The 19,860-nt window shown below is 36.9% G+C and overlaps 1 protein-coding gene across 16 annotated transcripts in view; it reads right to left on the bottom strand.

The window, feature by feature from the left end:
- The window catches only part of GULP1 (GULP PTB domain containing engulfment adaptor 1), a 244,790-nt gene that overhangs the window by 26,861 nt on the left and 198,069 nt on the right, over window positions 1–19,860 (bottom strand). For all 16 annotated transcript variants that reach the window (XM_045086465.1, XM_045086461.1, XM_045086460.1 and 13 more), the window contains 2 exons: window positions 14,035–14,133; window positions 9,830–9,967 (listed from right to left, as the gene is read on the bottom strand). In XM_045086465.1, the coding sequence (XP_044942400.1) occupies window positions 9,830–9,967; window positions 14,035–14,133 (237 nt within the window). The remainder of the gene's footprint in view (window positions 1–9,829; window positions 9,968–14,034; window positions 14,134–19,860) is intronic.

Raw genomic sequence — 19,860 nt, 5'->3', positions numbered from 1 at the left:
TCTCCTTCTGACCTCCTCCCCCTTCATGCTCTCTCTCACTGTCTCTGTCTCAAATAAATAAGTAAAATCATTTTTTTAAAAGTTCTCTTTTAATATATTTTGAATTATAAATTTGAGTTCCTTTATAGCTACAGGACTATTCAAAATTATGTATTTAATATAGGGTGTTTTATGGTAGTATTTCTCTCTTAAATTGATTAATCTGTATTGTCTTTTGTGTGTGTGTGTGTGTGTGTGTGTGTGTGTACCTTTATCTATAGTATCCTCTTATTCTTTTTATCTTGAGGGTCTGCAGTGAAATATCCTGTTTCATTCCTGACATGGGTAACTGGTGTCTTTCCTTTTTCTTTTTTACTTTGCCAATTTCACTAAAATTTTGATACTTTTATGATCTTTCAAAGAACCAGCTCTTTCTTTCATTAGTTTTCTCTAATTGTTTTTGCTTTCAATGTTGTTAATTTTTCCTTTATTAATTCTTATTTTCTTTGAGTTTATTTTGATGTTTTATTTTCTAGGTATTTGAGTTAGGAGCTTAGATCATTGATTTGAGACATTCCTTTAGTGTGTTAATTTAGTTGTCATAAATTTCTCATTCAGCACTGTTTTTGCTATATCACTCAAATGTTGATAATGTTCTTTTTCATTTACATACATTTCACTGTATTTTAAACTTGCCTTTGAGAAACATATGTAAGTACTGAGAAACATATGTAAGTAAGAAACACATATAAGTACTCCATATGTCTCTGACATATGGAATACTTATGTTTCATTTCCAGTTTTTGAAGAATTTTGTTATTAATTTTTAAATTATTTTCTGTTGTTTCAATTCTATAACATCTTTGAGATTTATTTATAGCCCAGGATATGGTTTATTTGGGTACCTGCTCCTTTGGCACTGGAAGACCATATGCATTCTGCTGTTGTTGACTGGAGATCCCTATAGAGTTTAATCAGATCCCACTGGTTGACGATGTAATTGAGTAATGAGTAACTATATATATTTTTTTGATATCTGATCTTTTTTAAAACATTTTTTCAGTGTTCCAAGATTCATTGTTTATGCACCACACCCAGTGCTCCATGCAATACATCCCCTCCTTAATACCCACCACCTGGCTCACCCAACTCCCAACCCCTCCCCTCCAAAATCTTCAGTTTGTTTTTCAGAGTCCACAGTCTCTCGTGTTTTGTCTCCCCCCTCCAATTTCCCCCACCTCACTTCTCCTTTTCAACTCCCAATGCCCTCCGTGTTATTCCTTATGCTCCACAAGTAACTGAAACCATATGATAATTGACTCTCTCTGCTTGACTTATTTCACCCAGCATAATCTCCTCTACTTTCGTCCATGTTGATACAAAAGTTGGGTATTCATCCTTTCTGATGGAGGCATAATATTCCATTGTATAAATGGACCACATCTTCTTTATCCATCCATCTATTGAAGGGCATTTTGGCTCTCTCCACACTTTGGTGACCATGGCCATTGCTGCTATGAATATTGGGGTACAGATGGCCCTTCTTTTCACTAAATCTGTATTTTGGGGGTAAATACCCAGTAGTGCAATTGCGGCATTATAGGAAAGTTCTATTTTTAATTTCTTAGGAATCTTCACACTGTTTTCCAAAGTGGCTGTACCAACGTACATTCCCAACAAGTGTAAGAGGGTTCTCCTTTCTCCATATCGTCTCCAACACTTCTTTCTTGCCTTTCTAATTTTCTTGCCTTTTCTAATTTCTAATTTTTGCCATTCTAACTGGTGTAAGGTGGTTTCTCAATGTGGTTCTGATTTGAATCTCCCTGATGGCTAATGATGATGAACATTTTTTCATGTGTCTGTTAGCCATTTGTATGTCTTTTCTGGAGAAGTGTCTGTTCATGTCTTCTGCCCATTTTTTGATGTGATTATCTGTTTTTTGTGTGTTGAGTCTGAGGAGTTCTTTATAGATCTTAGACATTAGCCCTTTGTCTATAGTGTCATTTGCAAATATCTTCTCCCATTCTGTGGCTTGCCTCTTGGTTTTGTTGACTATTCCCTTTGCTGTGCAGAAGCTTTTGATCTTGATGAAGTCCCAAAAGTTCATTTTCACTTTTGTTTCCTTTGCCTTTGGAGACATGTCTTGAAAGAACTTGCTGTGTGTGACCGATATCAAAGAGGCTACTTCCTATGTTCTCCTCTAGGATTTTGATAGATTCTTGCCTCATGTTGAGGTCTTTTATCCATTTTGAATTTATCTTTGTGTATGGTGTAAGAGAATGGTCGAGTTTCATTCTTATACACACAGTTGTCCAATTTTCCCAGCACCATTTATTGAAGAGACTGTCATTTTTCCACTGAATATCTTTTCCTGCTTGGTTGAAGATTAGTTGACCATAGATTTGCAGGTCCATATCTGGGCTCTCTGCTCTGTTCCACTGGTCTGTGTGTCTCCTTTTGGACAGTACCATGCTATCTTGGTGATCACAGCTTTGTAGTAAAGCTTGAAATCAGGCAACATGATGCCCCCAGTTTTTTTCTTTTTCAACATTTCCTTAGCAATCCAGGGTCTCTTCTCATTCCATACAAATTTTAGGATTGTTTGTTCCAACTCTTTGAAAAATGTTGGTGGAATTTTGATCGGGATGGTATTGAAAGTAGAGATGGCTCTAGGCAGTATAGACATTTTAACAATGTTTATTCTCCCAATCCATGAGCATGGAATGCTTTTCCATCTTTTTGTGTCTTCAATTTCTTTCTTGAGTGTTCTGTAGTTCCTTGAGCACAGATCTTTTACCTCTTTAGCTAGGTTTATTCCCAGGTGTCTTATGATTCTTGGTACTATAGTAAACGGAATTGATTCTCTAATTTCCCTTCCGATATTTTCATTATTATTATATAAGAAAGCAACTGATTTCTGTATATTGATTTTGTATCCTGACACATGACTGAATTGCTGTATGAGTTCTAGAAGTTTGGGGGGGTGGAATCTTTTGAATTCTATATTCTTGATCATTTCCTGTCTAGGTGCTCTCTCAATTTTGGTAAGAAATTCTTCAACTATTTTTGTATATTTTCTATTTTTCCTGTGTTTCTTTTCAGAACTATCAGTTTTTACTTTACTTACTTTATAGCTTTTTGCTTGGTTATACATGTTTAGATGGCTCTCTTGGCGGTATGATCCTTATTTCTTTATATAATGCCCTCTCTGTCCCTGGTAATTTTATTTTGAAGTCTATTTTATCTGGTGTTACTACACTTTTGCTTTAATTATGCCTGCATAATATATATTTACTAGTCTTTATTCTTTTCAATCTTCCTGTATCATCAGTATCACTATAGTTGCAAAATATTTCTTATAGAAAATGTAAGTCTGGATAAGTATTTTTTAACCCACTCTGACCATCTCTTTTATTTAGACCATTTATATTTAATGTAATTTTTGATACATTAAAGCTTAAATTTGCCATTTACATTTTTCTTTCCTGTCACCTGTTTTCTTTTTTATCTTATTTATTTATTTATTTATTTATTTATTTATTTGATGGAGAGACACACAGCGAGAGACGGAACACAAGCAGGGGGAGTGGGAGAAAGAGAAGCAGGCTTCCTGCTGAGCAAGGAGCCCGATGCAGGGCTCAATCCCAGGACCCTGGGATCATGACCTGAGCCAAAGGCAGATGCTTAACAACTGAGCTACCCAGGCTCCCCACCTGTTTTCTTTCTCTATTTTCTTTTTACTATACTGTTTCAAGTTTTTGAAGTATTTTTATAATAGAATTTTGATTTACCTATAGCATTTTAAATGTATTTAACTGTATAGTTTTTTTAAATGATTGCTCTATGATGCATATTATATTTATATAACTTACCACAGTCTACTAGTGTTGTCATTTCTCCAGTTCAAGTGAGATGTAGAAAGAAGTTTTATGTTCCTTCAACTGTCCTATTTATAATATGATCGCCTTACATATTTCATATATATATATATATATATATATGTATTTAGAATCACATCAGAAAGTTTTTTGGGGTTTTTTGTTTTGTTTTGTTTTGTTTTAACCTACTCCCCTCACCCTCTAGTAACTATCAATTAGTTGTCCTTAGTTAAGAGTCTGTTTTTGGTCTGCCTCTCTCTCTTCTCCCCTTTGCTCATTTATTTTGTTTCTTAAATTCCACATATGAGTGAAATCATGTGGTTTTTTCTTTTTTGCTGACACTTATTTTGCTTAGCATAATACTCTGTAGCTCCATCCATGTCATTGCCAATGGCAAGATTTCATTCTTTTTTATGGCTGTGTAATATTCATATATATTCACACACACACACACACACACCATTTCTTCTTTAACCATTCATCAGTCAGTGGACACTTGGGCAATTTCCATAATTTGGCTATTGTAGATAAGGCTGCTACAAACATGAGGGTGCATGTAACCCTCTGAACTAGTATTTTTGTATTCTTTGGGTAAATATCTAGTAGTACAATTGCTGGATCATAGGATAGTTCTATTTTTGATTTTTTTGAGGAATCTCCATACTGCTTTCCACAGTTGCTGCATCAGTTTGTATTCCCACCGACTGTGCAAGAAGGTTCCCCTTTCTCTTCAACCTTGACAACACTTGTTTTTTGTGTTGTTGATTTTAGTCATTCAGACAGGTGTGAGATGATATCTCATTGTAGTTTTGATTTGTATTCCCTCATTCATCCCTGGTGAAAAGATGCTGAGCATCTCTTCATATGTCTATTGGCGATCTGGATGTCTTTTTTCAAAAAACGTCTATTCATGCGTTCTGCCCATGTTTTATTTGCATTATTCATTTTTTGGATGTTGAGTTGTATAAGGTCTTTAAAATATTTTGGATACTAACCCTTTATCAGATATGTCATTTGCAAATGTCTTCTCCCATTCTGTAGGTTGCCTTTTAGTTTTGTAGACTGCTTCCTCTTTTTTTTTTTTTAAGATTTTATTTATTATTTTGACAGACAGAGATCAGAAGCAGGCAGAGAGAGAGGGAGGAAGCAGGCTCCCTGCTGAGCAGAGAGCCCGATGTGGGGCTCGATCCCAGGACCCTGAGATCATGACCTGAGCCAAAGGCAGAGGCTTAAGTAAGCCACCCAGGCACCCCGGTAGATTGCTTCCTTTGCTGTGCATTATTTTGATAAAGTCCCAATAGTTTATTTTTGCTTTGTTTTTGCTTTTGTTTCCCTTGCCTCAAGAGACATACCTAGAAACAAGCTGGTATAGTCCAAGTCAAAGGTTACAACCTGTGTTCTCCTCTAGGGTTTTGATGGTTTCATCACATTTAAGTCTTTCATGCATTCTGTACATTTCTGTATGGTCTAAGAAAGTGATCCAATTTCGTTTCTGCATGATGCTGTCCAGTTTCCCCATTCCATTTGCTGAAGAGTCTTTTTCTCACTAAATATTATTTCCTGCTTGTCAAAGATTAGTTGAAAACATAATTGCCACCTCAGTTCTAGGTTTTCTATTCTTTTCCATTAATCCATCTATTTTTGTGCCAGTTCTGTGCTGTTATGATCACTATAGCTTTGTGATATGACTTGAAGTTCAGAATCGTGATATCTCCAGTTTTGCTTTTCTTTTTCAAAGTTGCTTTGGCTATTCAGGGTCTCTTGTGATTCCAAACAAATTTTAAGACTGTTGGAAAATTCTAGTTCTGTGAAAAATGCTGTTGGTATTTTTTATTTTCAATAATAACTTAGAAAAGTAAAGATTTACTCACATGGTTGCTTAGCTTGTTCTTTCCTCATGTTCCAAGGTTCCTTTTTTTATTGTTTCCTTTCTGTTTAGAGAACTTCCTTTAGCCATCCATTTGGATAGGTCAAATTATCTTAGTTTTCTCTCATCTGATAATTTTTCAATTTCTCCTTAATTCCTGAAGTATGTATTTTTCCTGGATATAGGATTCTAGACAGTTCCCCCCCCCCCACCCAACAGTCAAAATTATTTTGCTATTTTCTTCTTGCCTTCATGGTTTTTAATGAGAAATAAACTGTATTTAAGATTAATTTTCTGCTATAGGACTTGATTATGTCCTGTGTCTTCAAGATTTTTCTTTGTCTTTAGTTTTCACAAGTTTAACTGTGATACATCTTGGCATGGAATTGTTTGGGTTTATCCTGTTTGGAGTCCACTCAATTTCTTTAATCTATAGGTTTATGCTTTTTATCAAAATCAGGAACTTTGTAGCTATTAATTCTTCAAGTGCTTCTTCAAGTCTGTCTTCTTTTTATTCTTTTTTTCCAAGACTCTGATGACACATAAATGTCACCCATATTGTTACAGATTAAGAGATCCCTGAAGTCCTGTTTTCTTTTTATATTATATGTGTGTGGGTGTGTGGGGGTGTGTGTGTGTGTGCATGCATATGCCTATTATCTCTGTGTTGTTTAAATTGGACATTTTATAATCTCTCCTTTTTCCAGGTCACTAATTCTTTCCTCTGTCCTCTCCATTCTGCCACTGAGCTCAGATACTGAGTTTTTCAGTTGGTTATTGTGGTTTTTCAGTTCTAATACTCCTATTGGTTTTTTTTTCTTTGCTTAGATTTTCTATTTCTTTGATAAAATTCTGTACTTTTTAATGTGTCTCAAGAGTGCTTGTAATTATTTATTTAAAACATTTTTATGATGGTTGCTTAAAAATCTTCAGTAATTCTAATATCTCTCTCATCTCAGTGTTGGAATCTACTGGTAATCTTTTTTTCATTTAGTTTAACATATTCCTATTTCTTGATATGATGAGTGACTTTTAACTAAGTTTGGGGTATTTTTGATATTATAAGACTCTAGAAATTATTTAAGCTTTGCATTTTAGTGGCTTACTCAGACACCATTCCAGTAGGAGAATGGGAATGGAGATCACTACCTCATTACCACATGGTGGGGTAGAGGTTCAGCTTCCACATTTGGCTTCTCTACATTACTTCTTGGCAGGACTGGATACTCTAGTTTCCCATGTGATCCTCACTGTCACCATGGACGGAGGAAGATCACAAATACAACATGAAACTATTTACAACGTAGTGAATTTCAGTCTTATGACATACTATGATTGGCTTTTATCTATCTTTCAAACATTCAACAACTTCACAGAAGTACTAAAAAAGATACAATGAGTAGATAAGATGAAGGCCCCAATAAGAGTGGATGGGCTCTGGAACCAGTCACAATTACAAAAATAATACAGCATGATGGAAACCAATGTTACAAAGGTAATCTAAGATCTTACATTTTAATCCTGACTCTGTTACTACCCAGCTTTGTAAACTGCTAAACTCACTCAACTTCTCTGGTTTTATAAAGCTTCTTCCTTGGTTTTATAAAGAGGAAAGAGTTTTGCCAATTGGGCCATTATTTATTTTCCTGTTTTAATCTTCCATGATTAGCCAGTTAACATGAGAATTAAAGAGGATGGCACGTCAAAAGTTCAACATACATATCAAATCAATTTTGTGAATATAGTCATTATTATAATTAGAGCAAATAAAACCTTGAGGTAAAATGATACAATGAAATTTTAAGGAAACATAGCCTCTTTGAGCTCACTAAAGTCATGCACACTTAGAGCTGAAGAAGTAACTTGGACCTCTTTTCAAAGCCCAGAATTCCATCTACCTGTAGCAGAATCACTTGGTGAACTTGCTAAATACAGATTTCCTGAGATCAAGTCTCAATCAATATGAACTTATTTTTTGAAGTGAAAACCAAAGAGCCCTCTTTATGAATATTATATACACTAATAGTTATGAGCCACTGCTTTAGGCTCCAAGAAATTATCTTCAACACTCAAGAAAAAATAGTATGTTATATCCAAAGAGAATAATGGGTCAAGGAATTTAAATTCTTGAAATAAAATATAAACAATTATGATTAGGGTGAAACAGAGTTTATACTTTTGAAATAATATAACTATGCAGTTACTCTGGCAAGCTTATGTTTTAAATAATCCAATAAATTTGGATGGAGATCAAATAAAAACACGTGACACACAACTGTAAGAAGACTAACATTTATAATAAATTCAAATTAAGAGTATTTCCAAGGACCCCAAGGCCATTTATTTCTAAGTGTAAAGCAAGAAAGAAGGACAACTGAGTTTACTGCCTGGTATAAGTGGTAAAAGGTTATTATATCTTACACATAGAAGATATTCAACAAATATCAACTTTCATCTTCTCAACCAGAGAGAGAAAAACATCTGCAAATGATCATGGTAAAGAAACACTTGGAATATCTAATATAACCCACTCATTCAATACAATAAATTTCAAAAACAACTTGAACTTTATAGAAAATGTCTTATGGGGGCACCTGGGTGGCACCTGGGTCAGTTAAGCCTCTGCCTTGGGCTCAGGTCATGATTCCAGGGTCCTGGGATCGAGCCCTGCATCCAGGCTTTCTGCTCAGTGGGGAGTCTGCTTCCCCTCCTCCTTCTGCCCCTCCCCCACTCTGGCTCTTGTTCACTCACTCTCTCTCAAATAAATAAAATCCTCAAAACAATAAGCAAGCAAACAAACAAATGCCTTACTGAACCTATAATATTGTCATATGGGTGAGCCTATTTTTCTGATGAGCTGTTTCATAATCATCAAAACCTCAAAAAAGTACTATGATGCCAAGAGCTTAGCACATAAGTTTGCATTTTTAGAGCATTATAGCTTAAAAGACACATATAATAACTTACTCTACGCTTTGTAACTTTTTCTATATGGTCCTTTTTCTATAAGGAAAAACTCATTGAGTATCTTTTGTCCACTGAATGCAGGAGCTGCATGGACAAATAAAAAGGTATTTGCTTTCAAGAAGCTCACATACTGGGGCGCCTGGCTGGCTCAGTCAGTGAAGTGCCCAACTCTTGGTTTGGGTTCAGGTCAGGATCTCCGAGTGGCGAGATCACGCCCCGTGTCAGTCTCCACGCTTCCTGCAGAGTCTCTTCTCTCCCTCTCCTTCTCTTTCTGCTCCCTCCTCCCACTCCCACCCCCAACTCATGCAGAAAAATAAGAAAATAAGTGAATGAAGTTCCTTCTCCAGTCTAAGCCGGTGATGTTGCCGAGGTTGGATGCTCTTCCTTCATTAAGTCATTAAGGGCTGCATGTGTGTTTGGAATTTGTATCTTATGTTTTATATAGGATGTCAAACTAGATTATGATTCACATTAGCTTATGCTTATTATAATCAAGATGTACGGTTTTCCGAAGATTCCAGATGATTAAAAGCACTATTACAGGACTTAACTTCAGAATTCCCTAAACGATCTTACTTGCTGAGAACCGGAGGTTACATCTGCTCACACACACGCATGCAGGCAACGTTCATGCACATACAATTCTGTTACCTTTCATCATATTAAGTTTTCTGAATAATGAAAATCAAGAACCAGCTTTTCAAAGTACTGGAGATTTTTTAAAGGAGCCATACAGATTTTACTTCCTGGAGTTTAAAATATTTATTTTTATCATATCCATCGCATTCTAGAAAAAAAGAAACACTCTGCTCACCATTACTCTTTGCATCACGTACCTATTGCTAACTCATAGTTGAGATTAAAATTATAAATACATGATGATAAAGGAAATAAATGCATAACATAAGCAGGCATGACGTTCTAGGGAAAGAAATTTGCATGCAAGCTTGCGCCCATGAACATGAGAATTCAGTTAGGGATGAAGCCCTGAAGCACTTTCTCAGGACAGGATGGATGTTAGTGTAGTTAAGTATTTGCAGACCTTATTCATTTCCAAATACTTCACTAATGCCGGAAACAAGACAATTCCTGGCTTGTAAAACAGAACAAACCACCCTAAAACATCTGGCATACTTACACACTTTTCGCTGTCAAATACATAGCACAAATGTTTATTTGACTCAGAATCTTTGCATATGAAAGTGAATATCCTCTTGTCAGTTTTGTCATCTGCACAAAACGATATTCTATGAAGCTGGCAATTGTGTTGGACTTCCTGCGAACACAAACGGAGATAAACAGTTGAGATTTTTGCCCACTTTCTGAAATACCAGCTTGTGTTCGTAACATACAGCTCATGACTTTAAAAGTGAAACAATCATCTGTCGAAGTTCGGTGTCACATACACCCAAACTTAAACAAATACGTGCAGGAGACGGCCTCCTAAGTCAGACTAAACTCCGGTGGATCTCAGCAGGACTTAGAGAAACACAAGCAGGATATGGAAGGGTCAGAGGTGCGTGCACTTTCTGATTGCAACCGTGAGAGACTAAACTCTGAAACTTCACTTAGAAGAACACCGAGGCCCCGAGAATTAAGATACTTCCACAAGATTACAGAATTAGCAGAACTTTTTTACTAGAACATTTTCATTTTACCTTACTTCTCCTCACTAACATTACAGTTTAAAAGACAAATTCTTCTGTACATGATTTCCTATGAAACACACCACCCCTTCAACCTTAGTCTTCACATCAAATAGCATTTTACATGTCCTCATGAGGAAGGTCTACATATCAAGCATCTTAATTACTGAATCAACCCTACTAATCAGAAATATATATACGGTTACAGTTTTATATTTTTCATATATGCACATACATATTTTATATATATACATATATATGACAGACATATAATATATACATTCTAACATTGTCCAAGTTCAGGGTCTGATATGTCCGTTTGATGAGATCTGATCTTTCACTCTGATTCCCATTACTGCTCATCAGACTGAACATGAGTAAATAAGATACAGAAATAGATGTTAAGAGAATTTGTTTATAGCACTGTATTTTTTCCCTGCTTAAAAACCAAATGGTAAGTCATCAAAGGCAAGCATGACAATTAGAATGAGGAAGTGCGCTGTACGAATGTGACATTTCTGTCCTCACTGGATAGCTTGATGCATCCATTGCAACAGCAGGAAGGAATGATCCCAAAAAGAGGGGCTCAGCTTACCGCGGCATCTGATGAGGACATCTTCCCTTCCTTGGGTTAGTGCTAAGATGGACAATGGCCATATCTGTCTGAGACTGTCCTTCTATACTTTTCTGATTGGCCAGTCCTTTTTTTGCTGACATATTTTTTTTTTATTTTAGTGTTAATACTGTCAATCGAACAACACTGAGCCACCCTGCAGCTTCCAAATACTGACAGCAGGCACACACCAGTTTGTAAACAGTATCATCATGTTAATGACAATATAGAGGAAGTATCATGACTATGTAACATAGAAAAAAGACGGATTTTTTTTTTTTCTACTTGTAGGAGAAACTACAAGTAACATGAAAACACACCATTCACATAGGCTGGTGGTAAAGCGTCCACAGGCCCTGTTCACTTACTGCCCAGTATGGTCACAGAAAGCCTTTGGTAACGCCAGTCGGGAATCATCTTAATTTTTGTTTAGATTGACAGAGCTATCTTCTGACAAAAGAAGACTAGGAAGCTAAAACTTGTAATTTTATTATTTTTGTGAATTTTTTGTTATTGTGATAAATCTTTATGAATTTTAAATGTAGCCCTAGTTTTTGATGAGACCGGACAGACTTGGAAACACAGTCAAGCACAGTGAAAGCACAACTACACTTGAACACTGACCATATTTTATTGGAGTCGGAACAAAGAATAAGGAAATCCCCGTTTCCCTTACACCACCTCTTTCCACCGCTGCATGATCTTCGTTGGAAGGATCAGCGAGAAAAGAAGAAAGGGAAAACACACAGAGAGAGAGAGAGAGAGAGAGACTGGAACCAACCAAGATGGCTTTTCTCTTCTCTCTTCATTCAACCACATGGCATAGAAAAGTAGTCTATTTTCTATGAAGCCCATGTTAGATTAATAATTTTTAACTCCTACCTCATACATGTACATTTTAATATAAATAAATTTATTTAACAAGCATAATATTTTTTTTCACTACAACTAAGTAAAATAATCCGAAGCAGAAAGAACGGCAGACCTTGTTCTGATTCACGTAGGTCTCCCCAAACAGCACTTCCTAAACTCGTGTCTGAGAACAGGCTGTATCAGAGTTACATGGGGTGGTTCTGGGTTTGTTTTTTATGATATAGATGCGAAGTCTTTTTAGCAGATTCTGAACCTGAAAGTCCTGAGTGGATTCTAGCAACCAGGACTCCCAGGAATCTCCTTGAGGTCCTGATGCTCAGTGGAGCTGGTAAAACCTTTTTCAGGTTCTTTTCTTTTAGTGGATCCAAAATATAGTATGTTCTATGTATGGATGAAAAGTTCAGATACTCTATGTTCATATGTAATATATGGGTAAAGAGTCAGTTGCTCTCTATTCAAATGCAATATTATTGAATTTATAAGACATTTCCAAGATTTTAAAACTCCAAGATTGCTTTGATTTGGTAGGGATGAAAAAATAGATATTTTTTTCCCTATTAAAAGCTTGGGAAAACATACATGTTTTTAGGGAAAAATTCAACTGGGTCTCTTACTAATTAGCTATTAAGTCTGGGAAACTGACACCTGGGGACAGGGAGGGAGAGCTTCTCTGTCAGTGATCTGAGTAAGGCAAAATCTAATGCTCAAAACTCAATCGGTTAATCATAGTGAGTTGAATCCCACTGCACTGATGTTTGATAAACGAGATTTAGGATGGGGGAGGAAGTTGCGTCTGACAGTCCAAGGTTGGAGAATAGAGTGATACGGCTGACAGCTGTCAATGCACAACTCACTCTTGCGGGGACTTGTTACGAGGACTTCAGATCACCAGCTGATGACACAGAGCTGCATTTGCATTCCCATGATCCACCTCTCTGTCTCTCTCTCACGCACGCACACGCGCGCGCACACACACACACACACACACACATTAGCATTGGTCATCTTGTAGAATTAAGTCTTTATAGTTTATTGTCTTCCAGGATCTGTCATTATTAACTGTCAAGTGTAAACACGAATGAAGTTCTTGATCTCTATCCTCCGCGTTTGGCCGTATTTCCGTGTTGCCAACGGTCGCCTCCCACTGCGTCCTCACGCGGCCTCTCTGTTTGCACATCCCTGATGTCTCTTTCTTTATCAGGACCCCACCGGTTCCAGTAGATGAAGGCCTCATTAAGACCGCATGTAACCATAATTACCTTAAAAGCTCTTCCTCCAAGGAGTCACATTGGGACTTAGGGCTTCAATATAGGTATTTGGGGTAAAAACAAATCCATAACAAATCCATATTAATAAATGTGAAGCCAGAATGAGTTATACTTAAATTTTTTTCATTGGATTTGTAGGGGAAAAGGCTCTTAAGTACAAGAACTTTAAGTTCACGATGTCTTATGGGGTGAATTATGTTCCCCCAAAATTCATACACGGAAGCCTTACAACCCATCCCATACCTCAGAATGTGACTGTATTTGAAGATAAGGTTTGAAAGGGGAGACTGCATTAAAGTGAGCTCATTAGGATGGTCCCTTGTCCAATGTGACTGGGGTCCTCTAAGAAAAGGAAACTGGACGGACACAGAGACACCAGCGGTGTGCGTGCACAGACGCCCGTGTGAAGAGGGGAGCAAGAGGGCAGCCGTCGCCGGCCAAGGAGAGAGGCCTCAGAGGAAGCTGACGACCACTGCCCTTGCTGTCTTAAGATCTCCTGCCTCCAGGACCGAGAAAATAAATTTCTGTTTCTTTGAGCGACCATGTCTGTGGTATTATTATGACAGCGGCCCTCGCAAACTAATATGCACCAATTACGTCTACAGGTAGTGAGAGGCGGTCCTGGAGACGTCAACAAACAACACAGCTCTGCCTCCTCTCATACTCAGGGAACCACCCTTCACCCATCTCTTCCACAGCACACGAAGAAAAACTCCTGAAAACAAGACCAAACACTATTAAATACACTTCTATCCCCAAACAGGCCACTTTGGAAGCACTCCCAAAAGTTGTTTTTCTCCTAAAAATTCTACAGGATCTTAAATTGTCATTAACTGAGAACTAGCCAGGTCCAGTTGGTAACCGATCTTACTTACTGAAATAGGAACATAACCTCAATTAGTGGAAGATTAGAGTGCTTCTGACACTCAAAAGGAAGACTCACCTTTGTTTTCGGTTCCAGAATTTTTACCCCGTATATTGATATTTGCAGCTCAACTTTAGGGATTTTCTGGCCTTCGGATTTCTTGATATGTCTTGCAAACTACAAATGAAAAGTTATTCAGAAAACTCTAAGTCTGTTTCCATGGAAAATGAACACAAAACATATATGCAGTATGTATCTGGAGACTGTAATCAGTGCTAGACTTCTATTAAATAAATTATTACCCATCATAAAGTATTTTATAAACCCAAATAGCTTCAAAATATGTAGTCATCATAGTAATCTACCATTATTAGCATTAACTTCAGATATTCAGTAGCCTTTAGAAAAATTTATAATCCTTCTCTCATTATATTTAAACAATTATATTCATACTAAGTAGTTAAGAAAATGAAAGCTGTGGGGAGATAAGCAAAGATCAATCATTTTTCTGTGGATCTTTTGTTTTTAATACCTTTAGAGAACTTACAGTTCTCCAGTGCTGGATAGACCATCTTTGCCATTTTTAGATGCTGACCTCATGTGGTATGTCATCCTGCCCATCAAGTCAATGAATGCGAAGAGAAAGGTTACCATATTTAAACCGAAGTTAAGAGCTGAAGTAATTATCCCAGCTAAAACAGCCAGACTCAGTCTAGCCTTGTATCTTAAAAACCTAAACATTTCCAATGCTTTCATAGTAATATTTATTGTAACTTCTTTTTTTTTACGTTTTTTGTTTCCATGTAATTAAGCTTATCAGCCTTTTGACTTTTTTTAAAGGTTTTGTTTATCTGTCAGAGAGACAGAGGGAGAGAGAGAGAGAGAGAGCAGGAGCGCGCCAGCAGGGAGGAGGGCAGCGGGAGAGGGAGACGCACACTCCCCACTGAGGAGGGAGCCTGACTCGGGACCTGATCCCAGAACCCGGAGATCATGACCGAGCTCAAGGCAGACGCTCAGCCAACTGAGCCACCCAGGTATCCCTTTATTGTAACTTCTTATTCAACTGGTAGGTGTATGCAAATGCTTGTTAGGTTTTGTTATAAAATAAAAAAAGAGAATCTCGACATCCGTGCACTTTGTAAATGGAGTTCCTGTCCCTCTCCCATCACTGCCAGATTCACTGGTGGAAAAAATATTCCAAGAGCCCAGTTAAATATGAATGTTAAATGGTGACTTAAAAAAAAAAACACATTTATTTTGGAATACACATCTACACTCCGTACATGTGTGCACATATGAGGCATACATGGTATTTAGTGTAAGTGTGTCCCATGCAATATCTGGGACACATACTCAGCACTATGAATATTACTCATTGTTCGTCTGAAGTCAACGTTGACCGAGCGTCCTGACCGGCGACGCTGCCGGCGATGCTGCTCTGTCCCCACTTTCCTTCTTTCTACCGTCCCCCACCTGTTTTCTTAAATGGGGGGAGGGGACTATGGAAAACAACAGGATTCTCTACCCCTCTTCTAGGGCCTCAAAATGTTATTCCCTGCTAATAAAACATTTTTTCAGCATATGGATCATCTCATTTGACTCAAAATAGACTATCTGTGAGGCAGGGTGGGGTTTCAGTCTTCTTCTGTGAGTTGTATTTATTTGCATTGTGCAGTTCTCTCTAACATAGGCCAGATGTGAGTACACATGGTAGAGTTTCCTTCTAAAGCACAGAGTGGTTAAAAGCCCTTTTGTCTTTTCAGGGCTCCGCACTGCCATGAGAGTGATGTAGTTACTGCACACACGGAGGCCTTCGCGTGTCTGCCGCGCTGGCCGGGGAGGAGGAGAACATTTGTTTCATGTCACCCGGGGAGGGATGACTTTTTAGCGATCTGTCCGTCCCGTTCTATGAAGGCAGGCAGTGCTCATTTCGCATCCAGAAGTTTTACGGTCCGCACATGAACTGGACGAAATCGTGCCAGATAATTGTTGCATGTCTTCAAGAAACGTGTTTTGTTTTCAGACCTTAAAAAATTATTCTAGTTCTCTCCCAAAGAAAGTAGACTCAGTTTGCTTATTTTCCCTTCTCCATCTCCTTCCTGTACCGGCATAATTAAAACAATTTGGGGGTTTTCACAGAGGAAGGCTCACAAAATAAACCCGTGGCTTCCCCCTCTGTGACGGCCTCCGAGTAGAGCCACTCCCATCTCAGGCTGCAGCCCCAGGCTGAGGGCCTCCTGGACGCAGCTCTTTTCCAGAAAGAAGACGCTGAGCAGTGGCTCTTGTGGCCTTTTCCACATCTGAACACAACCTCTCCTGCGACTTTTAAGTTTCCCAAAGTCTATCGCAGAACAACCACGGACATGAAACCTCACTTAGGGACTCCCTTCTGCCAGGAGAAGAGAAGAAATCATGGAAGAAATGAAAAAAAAAAAAGGAAAAAGTGGGGGCTACAGGTAGAAAAGAAAAAAAAAATCGGAGAGGAAGGAGGAAGGAAAAAGAAAACAAAAGCGTGAGGTAAAGAAAAAGGAATAAAATACCCAACGAAAGGGCTTCTGAGATCTTTTTCTTTGCTTCTTATCAAGATGAAGTAATTGTGCTCACAGAAGATTGACAGGTCCCCCAATCCAGCACCCTGGTCATAGAACGGGCTTGTAGCAGTCTGGCTGAGAATCTAGTTTCACAGCTACCCACTAAATAACTCTTTTCTTTTGCACAACACATTTTCTACATTAAAAAAAAAAAAAAACTTCCCAGTTTTACTTTCATGAGTATCAAGGCTTATGATGGTTATTGGCTTCAACTGCTGCCCATTGTTGAGAACAACGGTGCCTAAGGTTGTATTTGCTCGATCTGTAGGTTAAACAAAATATTTTCACTCCTGTCCATTTTTCTCCGAAATCGAAGATTACTGTATTAAGTTTGCATGCCCCCTCTATCTCAAAGCCTGACAGACCTCTTAACTGTGTTCCGCAATACTTCTAATTTACAGGCTGAAGACTGCTACTCATTCTTACTTACATTATCTTCTTCTGTCTCCCTATTTGCTACTTGAATGTTAATGCCTGAGGAGCCTTTTGTGAATTTCTTTCCATGTTTGCTTCAGTGGATTCATTCTTGGTAGTCTTGATAGAGATCTACCCACCAAAATTTGTATATAATAATCCAATAAAAAATATTCAAAGGGGGTAAAGCCTAAGCATCTGGAGAATATCTGGATACAACAAACAAATACACAGAAACAATCCTTGGCCACCATTAAAAGATGGGGAAAAATGAAGTATTTTCCTGGATATTCAGAGTTACTTAAGTATATGTCACTAGAAAGTAGAACAGCTACAGAAAATTTCTTACAGGGAGGAGGACCACTGTGTTTCAACAGCACAATCATGCAATTTCTATTTATTTCTCAAAGGACTTTAAAACAATGAAATCTAACTATACGGCTAAGGGAATATACATTATTAGGAAAGAAAACCAATGAATTTATTACTATGAGTCAAATATTCAGCGCTACTCTTCCTCTTTGTGTTCTTATAAATTATTAACTTAATTAAGGAAGTTCCTAATAATCCTACAGGGAATCAGCTGCGTATATATGTATGTATAAATTAAATTAAGCCCTAAACACTTTATTAATCGAATAACTGGTTATGAAGAAAAACAGTGCTATGATACACAGAGAGAGTGAGGTCGGAAAAAAGACCAAGATCAGCAGAACTCAGCAGCAATTCCCAAAGCCTCCTTTGCTGAGGGAGCATCATGTAATTTTAATCTAGCTGTATGGGGTGTGGGATCTCGCCTCTAACACTGGGGTGGAGGAATGCTGGCCCCCTGCTTATCTCCCAGAGAAACTAAGAAGCTTTGGACATATATCTCAATATTCATCCACATGTAAACATCACGAGCAGACTGTTTATAAAATATATTCTGTCCTCTGACATTTGTCCTAGTTGTATTGATAAAAATAAATAAAACATTACTAAAAATGAAATTCATTACAATAATAATACTATTAAATATACAGAAGTTTAGACGGTTATTAAATTACTACATTTTGGAAAATTTGTTATTTTCTTAAATCTTGGGTTAAAACAGGATTAAGAATTAGAAATGGCTGACCATGACTACGAAACAGAAAATATGTTGTTATGGCAAATATGAAATCTGAATGTAAAAATTTTAACACTTATATTGGGGCGCCTGGTGGCTCAGTGGGTTCAAGCCTGTCTTCAGCTCAGGTCATGATCCCAGGGTCCTGGGATCGAGTCTCGCGCTGGGCTCTCTGCTCAGCGGGGAGCCTGCTTCTCTCTCTCTCTCAGTCTGCCTCTCTGCCTACTTGTGATCTCTCTCTCCATCAAATAAATAAATAAATATCTTTTAAAAATATTTTAACACTTATAAAATTATTTAAGAAAAAAATTATAAAGTATAAATTCTCTATAAAATGATAGAAAAACTGTATGTAATAAAATCAAAATTTAAAATTTTTTCTCGAAAAATAATCAGGTGTCATCAAACATAGGAGCATAAAAAATACACTATTGAAAATATTCTAAGTATCCTGTCACCTTATATTAATCCTAAATATTAAAATTCTTATCAGAAACCAGTACCTAAAGGATCACAACGTTTTGAAAAACGAGCAAATACAAATAAAATATTAACTTATGTGACAAGTAAAATTAAATGTTGAACTGTAATGGATAAAAAGGCAATCAGAATACATGTATAAAATAAACAGAAAAATAAACAGGAAATTAAAATGGGAGATGTGTACACAAAACAGTTAATGAGCTTTTTGGTCTTTTTGTTGTTTTTTTTTTTTTTTTTGGTAGAACCACAGCACCACCTTCTGGTCATTCCCTCATGACAATAGAATTAAAGAGGACCCAGAGTCTACATTTCTAAAATAAATGCAAATATTCTTGAAGGCTTTGAATTGTAGCTCCAACCTCTGACACCAAGATATATATAAAATAAAATTAAATAAAAAACATTGTCTCATTTATTTTAGTTTGTTATGTATCATTACCCTTAAATACACTTTCCTGATCTATAAAATTTTTGCAATCAGCAGCATAAAGATTGCTTACTAGATAAATATTTATTCTGGAAGACAATGAAAAACAAAAATTATCAAGTGAACATGCATTTTTTAAAAATGATACTGCATACTAACTACAAATCACATTCTTTTATTAATGGGAATACATTCCCAAATATAAAATGACATAGAACTGCAAAAAGTCTCGAGAAAATGTATGAAAAATAGCCACTGTTTAAAAGCATTTCATTTCAAATACCTCTGCATGTCACCTGGTCATAATGTAATTTAATCCTTTTGGTTTGGGATCCGAATTGACTGAATAAAGAACCTCCTAAACATAAAGACACATTAAGTATAAATATCATTTTTCTTCGATAAAAAATTCTGATTGTAGTGAAGCTGGGCTCATTGCTGAGTTTTCAATATTTTGAATATTTGAATATTTTCTGATTTTTGAATTTCTGAACATTTGAATATTTTGAAGAGAATATTATTATTCTAAATGTTCACAGTTCATAAATGTTCACAGTTCATAAACTGTGAGGTCTTTCTAATCTTCTGTCAGTACTTAAAAGCAGTGATCAAACAAGGCCAAGTTGGAATTACTACCTAATGAGCAATGGAAAGAAATGACTGCCCAGTTCACTTTTTTCCCAAATGGGAAAGATATCATTTTGGAAACTTTCAGCATATTTACTTGGAAGCAGTAGTAAATGATTCACATGTAAAGTGCATAGATAAACTTATTATCCATTTTACTTTCTTCCCCCAGAATACGCACCAGCCCACCTCAACTGTTCTTCAGTTTAAACATCAGCCCATTCCAACTGATAATACATTCTCAAGGCAGAAAG

The sequence above is a fragment of the Mustela putorius genome, unplaced genomic scaffold, assembly GCF_011764305.1.
Source record: "Mustela putorius furo isolate JIRA1106 unplaced genomic scaffold, ASM1176430v1.1 tig00000992_pilon_pilon_pilon, whole genome shotgun sequence".
In the NCBI taxonomy this organism is placed as follows: Eukaryota; Metazoa; Chordata; class Mammalia; order Carnivora; family Mustelidae; genus Mustela; species Mustela putorius.
Note: the sequence above shows the minus strand (reverse complement) of the source record. Positions and strands in the feature narration are given on the sequence as shown.